Consider the following 12,218-nt stretch of genomic DNA (forward strand, 5'->3'; position numbering starts at 1 on the left):
ATTTCATCGTACAGTCAATGTCTATTGAATAAATTACACATTCATTAAAATGAAAGCCGGACAAACTTAGAGAAGAATCTAGGATCAATTAAAGAATTTTGTCCTTCAAATTCTACCAGAGAAAAGGTTTAGAGCTTGCTAATATGAAGTCACACAATAAGCTGGTCACAGAATGGTATCCTACAACATTTTGATGCCTTAGGCTCTATATCTAAAGGACTCACCAGAAAGAGAATGTACTAGGAAGGGGATATGAGAAAAGATAAGTCTATGGGTTCAAAGGGTAGGTGGCAGGAGTCTTTGACCAACTTCTTGAAGTAAAATATGCGGTCTGGGGAAACGGAAGAATAAAATAGGAGCTTCTCCTTTAAAGACAATGTGAAAGCCAAAATAAGCTTGAGGCATATACACTAATTCGACTTTTGAGTTTCAGCGTACAATGAGAACACTACTCCTCAAAGGGTTAGTGTTAAATCCGTGTCAGTAAGTAAACCCTCCTGTTTCTATTTTATGGCAGCCATTTATAGACAGCCAGAATAATGTTTCAGAAATGGAAGAAACTCCCCATGTGGACATCTCTATCACCTTAAGAACATGTCTGCCCAAGATAAAGACAATTTTACACAATTTGATCCAAAAGCCAGGGAAACCATCATGCTTGTAGTAGAGAGGACAGCCAATTAGGACACCTTTACTGGTTGATTCTAGAATCTGTGAATTAGATTCATCCCATAATTCAAGTTTAACTGAAACCTAGGGCAAAGCGTCTCACCACCCTCTGGCATACAGCAGTGTCTGAAGAAACTTCATTTTGGTAAAGCTATTAACACAATTTTGTTTGTTTAGTGTAATTTGAAGCCTAACATAATTATAAGTCTGACATCATGACAGAATAAATATAACTTCTACTTTGATACTCGAATTATATGTTTGGAGTCAAATAACAAATAAGAGTATTTTCAAATTGCAACTCTTTTCCAAGTCTCTGTCTCTAACAACAACAACAAAAAATTCCCCCAAATTCTGCCTTGTTCAATTTGTGAGAATTTATTATTGTTATTCTTTTCATTTCTTTAACTAATTTAACCTTCTTTATTAAGGTTCATACTTCTCCCCTCTCCCAGAAGCACAGGCTCAGAACTGGTACAAACTCCTCTCTCAATCTTCAGACGACAGAAGTCAACATTTATGAAATCAAAAATTATTCATACATAGGAAAGACATAGCAATTTATCATTAACTATAAATAAGGAACACACGTGTGGCTAGAAAGGTAATTATTCACTTCCTTTTCAAGGTGACAATACATTAGGTAAATAAAGATGAAAGAACATGCAAGTGTAACAGTTTTAAGGACTTATCAAAAACAAATTCTGAACATAGTTCAGACCCTCCACAATTTAACAACAATGAAGCAGTGCTCACTCAAATTTTATACTGAAGGTATCTATATTTAAGCATAACTAAAATCAACAAACTTTTCAAGTATCCTAACTAGATAAACCAATAAAGTTAGTAGTAACCAGAAAACTATGCTCTACCCTTACAAAGTGTAACATAATTAGTGCTCACAAAACAAGTGTATTCTAGTCCTTTCCACAATGCTACTTACTGTTCCTAAAGTCAAAGGCTTAATTGAGGAGAGTGACCTATTCTCCTTTATTTTTTCTTCTATTTTTTGGTCACGCAGCGCGGCATGTGGGATCTTAGTTCCCCGACCAGGGGACAAACGTGTGCTCCCTGCAATGGAAGTGAGGTGTCTTAACCACTGGACTGCCAGGTAAGTCCATGACCTAGTCTATTTTAGACAATTTGAAATGCTCAGATTAAGAAACTGAGTCTTAAAACTTTTTTCCTTGCCTATTAAAAGATAGCTGAAAGTGATTCAAACACTCAACTAAAACATCACTCAGAAAAAGACATGAGTGATGAAAAACATGTAACATCATCTAAGTACTATGATCTCACCTATTCATAATGAAAAAGATGCCAATATAAAAATAGTGCCAAGCAAAAAATTACTTTCTACTGAAAGACTGAGTTTGACATAGACTATATTCGATCTAGTATGCAATCATGTTACAGTTACACATAACATGGCACATTTGAAATAATTCTCACTTGCAGTTTGGAGGTCATAAGACAAACTATGTAGCTGTATTCCAATTTCAGTCTATTAATTTAGAAAAACCAAAAACTTAGGTCAATTGAACTACAATATAACTGAAATACTATTTATAATTAATAGATGTGATTTTTAACATGGCTCACCAACTGGTTCAGATGGCCACAAGCAGGAATTTCACACCTGCAAGAGAACACATGTGATAATCCTCATAAAATAATATTATGAATATTCATGTGATTTGGGAACTGATTGTCAAGTTAAATGCCAAACTTGAGTCAGTCTGACTTTGCCATTATCCTAAAATGATTTTTATACTTCTTTACTATTAACATGGAAAGTACTAAAATTGATCAAACCTTTAATAACTTTTAAAAATATTTAACCTACAAGTATCTTTCACTTTTGAACTTCATGTATCTCTGAAAAACTATAGATACAAAACACTTAAAAGAAGGCAAAAAATTTTATATACAGTAACATTTTGTTCTTGGGGAAAAAAAACATATAATGTAAAAATATATACACATGAAAATAACTGTGTTTTCTATGCAAAAATTGAATTTTAAAAGGTCTAAAACTGTGAAGGGAAAAGTAAAATGAGATATACCTTCCTATAATGTTTTATGTTTTATAGAGAATATAATCATGTGCTATTTGTGCAATTAACAATTAATAGAGAAAAAGGTTGTAATTCAAAGTAGTTAAGTTTATAATCTTGTAAGTGTCTTTCCATTAGAAAAAAATTCTATCCCCCAAACATATACTCATACTTAAGAATATGGCAACTCCTTTCTGGATATTTGCTTAATGAAATAATTATCCTATCAAATACTACTACCACTCTAATATTCTAACAAATTTTACAGTTTTGCCCTTCTTGAAGCAAGTGATGCATCTTCAGAAAGATCAAAGGAATCTATTTTTTCCTTAGTACTTCTAGCACTGCCTCACTTTTTCAGGCAGTTTTACAGTGGAATACTAGCACCTTCATTTTCAATAGCCATAACAGCTTAAAACCTTATCCTAAACCATGACAGATGTGTCTGAACACATTTCATGGTTTTACTCTTACATTATTTTAAATTTCTGATTCTAAACACAACACACATTTTACATGTGAACACAGTCAAAGATCTCAAATGTAGTTTTATGCTGATAATGTTTTACAGAGTTTAGAAATTAGGACTGTAAAAAAACTGTTTTCAAGTGGGAACAGAAAGTTGTAGCTTTACCATTACTAATAAAAGAAAATCATGCCCACTTTTAAAATGACAATTGTAGGAAAGAGAATAGCAAAATGAGACAAATGGGGGGTGGGGTATAGGACACAAACTGTAGTAAAAGAGAAAGCAGAAACATATTCCATCACATGGTGAAACACACACATATTTTTGAGGGTGGAAAATGGTCAGAGAAACAATGACTTTGCTATCCATCACGGCCCCCAGAAAACAAACAGAAGCATGAAAAAGGCACCAAAATACACACTAGTCCCTACACACATCAGAACACTTAAAAATTAAAAGCTGCAGCTGGGAGAAATCAACATGTGTAAACAGCCAGAAAGGGACTGTAGAAGATATAAACTGAATTTCAATTCCACTCTTTCTTCCCATATGAAAATAAGACTTGTTCTTTTCCTGACCACTCATCAAATTTTCAAATAACATATATATAAAAAGGAAAGAAAATGTGAGTCCTTGGCACTCCAAAATGAAAACAGCAGATTAAAGGCAATGGCACATCAGTAAACAGATAATTATCCACTAGTAATTAGAGACCTACAGTAAGAAAATATCACAGAATGTTAGTTTACATAAAGATATTAAAGTACTATATGCACATGCATATTTCAGGTAAACTACCATAAAGTCAAGAATACAAACCTTCAATAGCAAGACCACTGTTTTTGCCTCTAGAGGGCGAACTTGGTCTTCTGAAAAACTCTAGACAAGAGAGGTTACTTTTAGACTTTACAAAAAAAAAAAAAAAAAAAGAGTTAAAATTTAAGATGTCCAGATAGCAAAGATTCCCAAACTTTATTGGATTAAAAGCAACCTTAGTGTCTCAGTAATTATTATTGGCACCCCTTAAACCAACAGAAATACTCAATTATTCTGTTTAATGAGTAGTTAGTTATGTCCCAGTACTTAGTAGCCATTTGAAAAAATACACATAAATTAAAAGAAAGCTTTATTGCATTCTTAAACAACCACAACTAATCACTAATTGGGCATGTGTGCCTTTTGTGCAGTATACAATTTCACAAATCTTGAAATAAGACTGGACACCATCCCCTTCATTGCCTTTCCCACACTGATTTTTGCATGGTATCTGATTTTTACCACAGCAAACTCAGAAAACCCAGATTCACAAAGACACAATGTCACAGAAAGCAATATATTGCCATTTTATGTTAAAACTGTGTACCACCTCAAGCTATCAGGCTGCACCGTATCCAACAAACGGTGGAAGAGTATTACTGAGTTTGCCATGGTTTCCATCAGCATTAGCTGCTGCAACATATGGGGTGCCCTAGGCACACAGCTTGGAAATCACAGAACGTTAGTGTTAAGTCTGAGCAGCATATAAACTAGTCGATATTTTAATTACTTGCAAATGAAATTAACTATAAAAATGCTATTAAAGATATAAAAATTATGTTCTTATTTACTTGGGAAACCAGTTTTTCTTTTCAGCAATAAAAAGAACACTATTAAATCCTTAGAGGAAAATATTTTTCCAATTTAAATGACGATTATTGTTTTCATGGTGATTATTTTTATAAATGCTAAATTTGATAAACTACAATTGGAAGGAGATAAATAAGAAATTTATCATTCTATCTCCTTCTGAGAGGTAACTTCCCTGAACTTAAAAATGCCACAAACTGATAAAAGAGTCTCACTGTTGTCCAGTCTCACTGATCTCCTATTACTGAGAAGCACAAGCTGAGAAATCAAATAAGACATGAAATTCTTAAGAACTCAAGAATATGGGTATTAAAACAGGTAACAGAAGAACTGGCTCCTAAATTGCTAGAAACAGAATATATACCGACCCATCTCACAAAGTCCTTGGTAGAAAACCAGAAAATGACCAAGGACAATTTTCAACCTCAAAATCTACTCAGTTTTCACTTTATACTGCTTCATCAGTTTACAACTACCCATCATACATAAAATCTATGCCATTGCAAATGCTACCATGTTCAATTAGAAGTCACAGTATGTGGTGAGAATGGTTTACTGGGAAAATTTTAAAAAAGAAAGAAAAAAGAAGACACTATCCAAGGAATAACTAAGAAAATCAATGTTCTATTACTATAAAGAATTTTCACAACCATAAAATATAATTGAAAATACACATCATGCTTTAAAAAAACCTTAAGGTTACTACAAGTATCTATAGTCACAAAATTTTATATGTTAAAAAAATGAATGAAAGTAGAATATTATCTACTAATTATCTACTAATTATCTTCTATTATCTACTGATTATCTAAAAGAGAATATTTGAAAAGCAAGACAAACTACATGGCTATATTAGTACTTACCTGCTGAATGATTTTGGAAGTTTTCTGAAGATTCTCTCTGGGAGGGACTTTACCAAATAATTTCCAACCAGGAGCACTATGTATAACTGATTTGAGTTCTTTTGTCCTTTTTGGGAAAAGGTTTCTGAAACACAGAAAAGTTACATGAATTGTGCTTCTGGTAACCAGGGAACTACTTGAAAAATGACAGATGTAAATAAAATGTAAATATTTGCTTTGAATTAGCTACAAAGTGTACTAGAATTGACTATACATGTATTATACTTGACAGTAAAAGCCAAAAATCTAAGAACAAAAAAGTTAAAGAGAACTTGTATAAAATAGGAAAAGGATTAAGCCATACAATTTTTGTGGGAAAATACTACTTAATTATTCTCTGTAACAATTTGTTAGTGTTTGAAATAAAAGAGTGTCTATTGAGCCTATTCCTATAATATATGTATATGCAAATTGTATTTCTTAGCTAAGTATGCACAAGAAAAGCTTACTGTAAAAGGGCCAACATGTAACCTAGTAAGAAAGTTATTTCTCATTGACAATCTAAAAAAATATCTGCACAAGGAACAAGGATTTTACCTATAATCACCATGCCCTTACCAACCAAATTAAGTATATGTTGTACATGTAAGCAGGAATGATATTCCAAATATGTATACATCAATATGGCATGCCAGGGTACCACAGACTAATCAGAAAGGTACAATGAATCCAACTGAATATAAACACTTCATATAAGCTGTGATATAAATATTCACTAAGAAAATTTAAACTTTTTACATACAGTCACAAAGTATTTGAAATCTCAAATAACTTGGTTTATCTATACTCAAAATACATACATACATCTGTTCTTAAAAGTACATTATTGTGATAAGAATGGGATAAATTTGTAATGCATAATGTTAAGGCTATTCTTCAAGTTTAGAAAGATATCAACGGACTCCTACAAAATATCGGTTAATCAATAAAGAAATACTCTCATTTTCCTGGGTGTGCAGTGGAAGTGAATTGATGACTTTTGATGACAGTTTAGACTAATTCCTACTTAGGATACTCTAGAAGTTTCATCTGAGACCATATATAGTTACTCAGTTTTCTATTTCATAAAATATCTAAGTTTTCAATAATGATTACACGAAGGACTGGTATATTTACAAAAAAGTTTCATGCCTCAAAGGATGGCCTATTAATTTAAATACTATTTTATACCCTGTGAGCTGCTCATCAATTTATTGCCTCGTAGCTCCATTATGAACCCTGTAGTATATGCTCTGTGACAACATGGAATTCCTTTGAGCATTTCTCCTTTTAAAATAAACATGAAGCTGTTAAACTTTCTCAGTAGCGAGCACTGAAGGGACACTTCAGGAGAAAGGCACTCTGCTCTCTTGTGGTTTCCAGCTGAAGCGGAGTAGGTCAGTGGTTTGGTGTGAGGATATCCAGTAGAACTCTGCTCAGTCATGTGCCCAAGTCCCTCAGCAAATTTGCAGCCTCAGCAACTCAACTGGCAGATGGCTTTCCTGTAGTCCTCTTAACATGTAAACTGGCACCCCACAGGCTTCCTGCCAGCACTGATGCACTAATTCTCTCTGTAGGCCCCACACAGCTCACTCGTACTCCCCAGAAAGTTCTCCTCAAGGTATGCTTCCCCCACAAGCCTCCATGTGGCCTGCCTACACACCTTCCAACCAAGGTTTGCCATCCAACCATGTTAAACACAGGGGAAGGACCTTTGACCCCAAAGTTTATACAAAGAATTCTTGCATGAGACATCAAAAGCATGATCTATAAAAGAAAAACTGATGAACCAAGCTTAAATTGAAACATTTGCATTTCAAAAGACATCACTGATGCAAAACGAAATAGAAGGATCTAGAAATCAGTCCCTCCACCAAAGTAAAAATTGAGCCAGAAAGAGCAATTGGAATCAATAATTTTAGAACTACAGAACTTTATCAGAAATTTATAACCACCAAGGGAGTGCACAAAAGGAGAGGCTGCTGATCTTCCCTAAGTGAAGAGCACGGGTGAACCAACTACCATCAACTGTTCCTCAGCCCCTCCCTCCTACAGCAGTGGAGATAGCAGCCTGCTGGCTCCAGAGGAATAGTTTCTAGAACAGGCAGCAGCAGCAGCTTCCATTGGTGGTATCTATCAGAACATTAAAAAAGGGCACTTTTTTGACCCAGATATTTAAGGAAATCTTTGTCAGGCCACCAGCTAACTCCAGGAAATAACAGAACAGAAACTTGTGACCACACACAAAAAGGATTACACACTTTGCAAAAACAGTTTGGAAATAACACAAACAGATGGCTCTAACCTTCAATGAACAAAAATCTGCAGTCACTGAGAATTGAGAAAACAGATTTACACAGTTTCAACATAATAATACTCAGAACGTCCAGGTATCAACAAGAAAAGAATTATAAACTTATAAAGACACAGCAAAGTATAGACCATTCACAGGAGAAAGAATTTGGCAAAAACCATTACTAAGGAAGTTGAGACAATGAGATTACTAGTCAAACATGTTACATTAACTGTCATAAACATACCCAATGAGCTAACCAAAACTATGAACAAAGAATTAAAGGAAATCAAGCAGGGAACAAAGTGAGAATATCATTAAAGAGACAATTATATATAGGAACCAAACAAATTGTGGAACTGAAAAGTAGAATAAAATTAAAAATTCATTAAAGTAGTTCAACATCAGATTACAGCAAGCAGAAGAAAATATCAGCATGTAACACAAAGATAAGAGAACTGAACTCATTCAGTCTCAAGAGCAGAAAGAAAAAAGAATGAATAAAAATGATCAGAGCCTGAGAAATTTGTGCAACACTGTGGAGTATACTAGCATATGTACTATAAGAGTTCCAGAAGCAGAAGAGGGGAAAAAAAGGGGGTGGAAGAAACAATATTTGAAGAATGGCTAAAAAATTTTCAAATATGATGAAAGACACAAACCTACACATCCAAGAAGCTCAACAAACTCCAAGCAGAATAAATTCAAGGAGATACACATGGAGATACATTATAGTCAAACTGTCAAAAGATAGAGAGAATTTTGCAAGCATCAAGAGAGAAGCAACTATCACAAACAATCTATCTTCAATAAGATTAACACCTGATTTCTCATATGACATCTTGTGGGCCATAAAGTGTCAGGATGACATAATTTAAAGTTCTGGGAAAAAAAACAACAACTATCAACTGAGAATTCTATATGCAGCAAAAATCTATCCTTCAACAATGAAAGAAAAATGAAGATATTTCTAGATAAACAAGTTAAGGGTGCTCATTCCTAACAGATCTGTCCTACACAAGAAGTGTCAAGAATTCTTCAGAATGAAGTGAAAAGTAGCTCAAAACCATGAGAAGAGATAACACTGGTAAAATTAATTACACAGGTAAATGTCAAAGCCAGTATTATTGTACTTTTCTGTTTATAACTCCACATTTTTCCTATGTGATTTAAAAGGTAAATGCATAACATAATATTTACAAATTTGTGTTATTGGGCATACAACACACAAACATGTAATCTCTGACAATAACAATATAAATGAGGAGGTAGAGATGTATATAGTTAACATAGTATTAGTACACTAATGAAACTGGTTTATATGCTAATGAAATTAATTTGGTATAATTCAAACTAGGTTGCTTTAAGTTTATGATGTCAATTGTAATCCCCAAAGTTACCACTAGAAGATAACTTTAAAATATACATAAGAGAATCAAAATGGTACACTAAAAATTCATCTAAATACAAAAAGTGGTAAGGAGGAACTGAGGAACAAAAAATATATATATATAAGACATACAGAAAATAAACAGCTAAATGACACAAATCCTTCCTCATCAACAATGAATTTAAATATAAGCTGATTAAACTCTTTTATTAAAAGGAGACTGACTGGCAGACTGGATTAAAAACACTATGTATGTTGTCTACCTGGGTGGCACAGTGGTGAAGAACCCACCTGCCGGTGCAGGAGACAGAAGAGTCAAGGGTTTGATCCCTGGGTTGGGAAAATCCTCAGGAGGAGGGCATGGCAACCCACTCCAGTATTCTTATCTTAGGTATTCCATGGACAGAGATGCCTGGTAGGCTACGGTTCATTTGGTCACAAAGAGTCAGACACAACTGAAATGACTTAGCAGCAGGCACATGTTGTCTATAAGATATTCACTTTAGATAAAAAGAGGTTAAAAGTAAAAAAATGGAAAATTATATTGAAAGCAAATAGTAACCAAAAGAGGAGGCAGTGATTATATCATTGTCACATAAAATAGATGTTAAGTCAAAAACATTACAAGAAGCAAAAGAGAACATTATGTGTTGGGGAAAAACGTTTAATCCGGCAAGAAAATATAACTACTATAAACATTTTTGTTGTTGTTAAGTAGCTAAGTTGTGCCCAATCCTTTGGCGACCCAACAAACTCTAACCCACCAGGCTCCTGTGTCCATGCGATTTCCCAGGCAAGAACACTGAGTGGGTTGCCATTTCCTTCTCCAGGGGATCTTCCCAACACAGGAATCGAACCTGCATCTCCTGCATTAGCAGGTGGATTCTTTTACCACTGAGTCACCAGGGAAGCCCAATTATAAACATACACACACCTAACAACAGACCCCCAAAATACATTTTAAAAAAATGACAATACTGAAGGAATAGGCAGTTCTACAATAACTGGAGACTTCAGTACCACAGTTTTAATAAAAAAACAATCAGACAGATCAAAAAGGAAATAGAAGACTTAAACATTAAGTAAGTTAGACCTAATAGGCATATACAGAGCATCCTACTCAACAACAGTAAGATACACATTCTTAAGGGTACATGGAATATTTTCCAAAATGGACTCTATGTTAATGCATAAATGCTTTAATAAGTTTTAAAAGATTAGAAACACACAAAGTATCTTTTCCAACCAGAATAAAATGAAATTATAAATCAGTAACAGGAAGAGGAACTTCTCTAGTAGTGCAGTGGTTAAGAATCCATCTTGCAATGCAGGGGACACAGGTTCAATCCCTGGTTGCGAAACTAAGATCCCACATGCCATGGAGCAACTGAGCCTGAGCACCACACAACTGAGCCCTCATGCTCTGCAGCCCCTGTGCCACAGCTAGAGAGTCTGTGCACCCCAGTGAAAGATCTCACATGGCACAATGGAGATCCTGTGTGCCACGACTGAGACCCAATGCCCGCCAAATAAATAAATAAATGTATCAAAGAAATATATATAAAAAATAAAAGAAAACTGGAAAATTCACAAATATATGGAAACTAAACAACACAGTCTTAAATAACCAATAAGTGAATCAATTAGTCAAGAAATTATAAATTAGAAAACACCTAAGATGAACTGAAACTGAAACAGCATATCAAAACTTATAGTATACAGCAAAGGCAATGTTAAGAGGAAAGTTTATAGTTTTGAATATCTATATTTAAAAAGACCCATACCTCATATCAATAATATAACTGCACACCTGAAAAAAACTAGAAAAAGAAGAGCAAACTAAACCCAAAGCTAGCAGAAGGAAGGAAATAATCAGGATTAGAGTGGATAAAATGAAAAAGAGAACTGAAAAACAATAGAAAAAAATTTTAAGCAAGTTCTGTGGAAAGATCAACAAAGTTGACAAATTCCTAGCTAGACTAAGAAAAAAGGAGAAGATTAAAATTACGAAAAGCAGAAATGAAAGGGGGATATTACTACCAATAAGGAGTATATATGAATACTATGAACAACTGTTCACAAACAAATCAAATAACTTAAATGAAATGGAAAAATTCCTAGAAATACACACACTACCAAAACTGACTCAAGAAACAGAAAATCTGAACTGATTTATAAGTAAGGAGATTGACTCAATAGTCAAAAACCTAACAAAGAAGAGCTGAAGAACAGATGGCTTCACTGGTGAAAAATCTAACAAATATTTAAAGAAGAATACCAATCTTTCTCAAATTCTTCTAAAAAAGTGAAGAGGCATGGAGTTACTCAGTTTTCCTAGGTCTTTCCCATGTGTACATATTAAATTTTTGCTTGATTTTCTGGAATCTAAAATCAGAAAAATATTTTATATACATTGGACTGGCAAAAACTAAGAAATCTGATAATACCAAATGTAAAGGGAAAGGAACACTGTGAGGAATTTATGTTGGTGTAATCACATTTGTTCCAGTTGCATACACTATACTACCATTGCATACACTATACTACCGTCGAGCATTATACTTCTAGCTACATACTCCAGAGAATGTTATGGACATATGCACTAGAAGACATATAAAGAACATTCAAGGCAACATGTTCAAGAGAGCAAAAACCTTTTAACAATTCAAAGATCCACTGACAGAAGAATAGAAAACTTAAGTTATGCTAATTAGTAAACGCAATATTATTCCACCGTGAGAATGAGCCAAAGATACATCCATCAACATGGATGAATCTTAAAAACAACGTTGAGTTTAAAAAGAAAGGCAGCGGGTGGGGCAAGATGCAGAGT

The 12,218-nt window shown here is 34.0% G+C and overlaps 1 protein-coding gene across 10 annotated transcripts in view; it reads right to left on the reverse strand.

Annotated features, from left to right (window-relative positions):
* The window catches only part of TBC1D12 (TBC1 domain family member 12), an 86,820-nt gene that overhangs the window by 40,620 nt on the left and 33,982 nt on the right, over window positions 1-12,218 (reverse strand). For 5 of the 10 annotated variants that reach the window (XR_014072381.1, XM_081553582.1, XM_081553545.1 and 2 more), the window contains exons 2-3: window positions 5,685-5,808; window positions 4,015-4,074 (exon numbers count right to left, since the gene is read on the reverse strand). Coding sequence is in view for 7 of the 10 variants with exons in the window: in XM_081553582.1 (XP_081409708.1) it covers window positions 4,015-4,074; window positions 5,685-5,808 (184 nt within the window). In the remaining 3 variants the exon portion in view is untranslated. The remainder of the gene's footprint in view (window positions 1-4,014; window positions 4,075-5,684; window positions 5,809-12,218) is intronic. The other 5 variants (XR_014072384.1, XR_014072383.1, XM_081553590.1 and 2 more) reach the window with 1 other exon arrangement.

Source organism: Giraffa tippelskirchi, chromosome 2 (assembly GCF_054371585.1).
Source record: "Giraffa tippelskirchi isolate mGirTip1 chromosome 2, T2T-mGirTip1v1.2.pri, whole genome shotgun sequence".
NCBI lineage: Eukaryota > Metazoa > Chordata > Mammalia > Artiodactyla > Giraffidae > Giraffa > Giraffa tippelskirchi.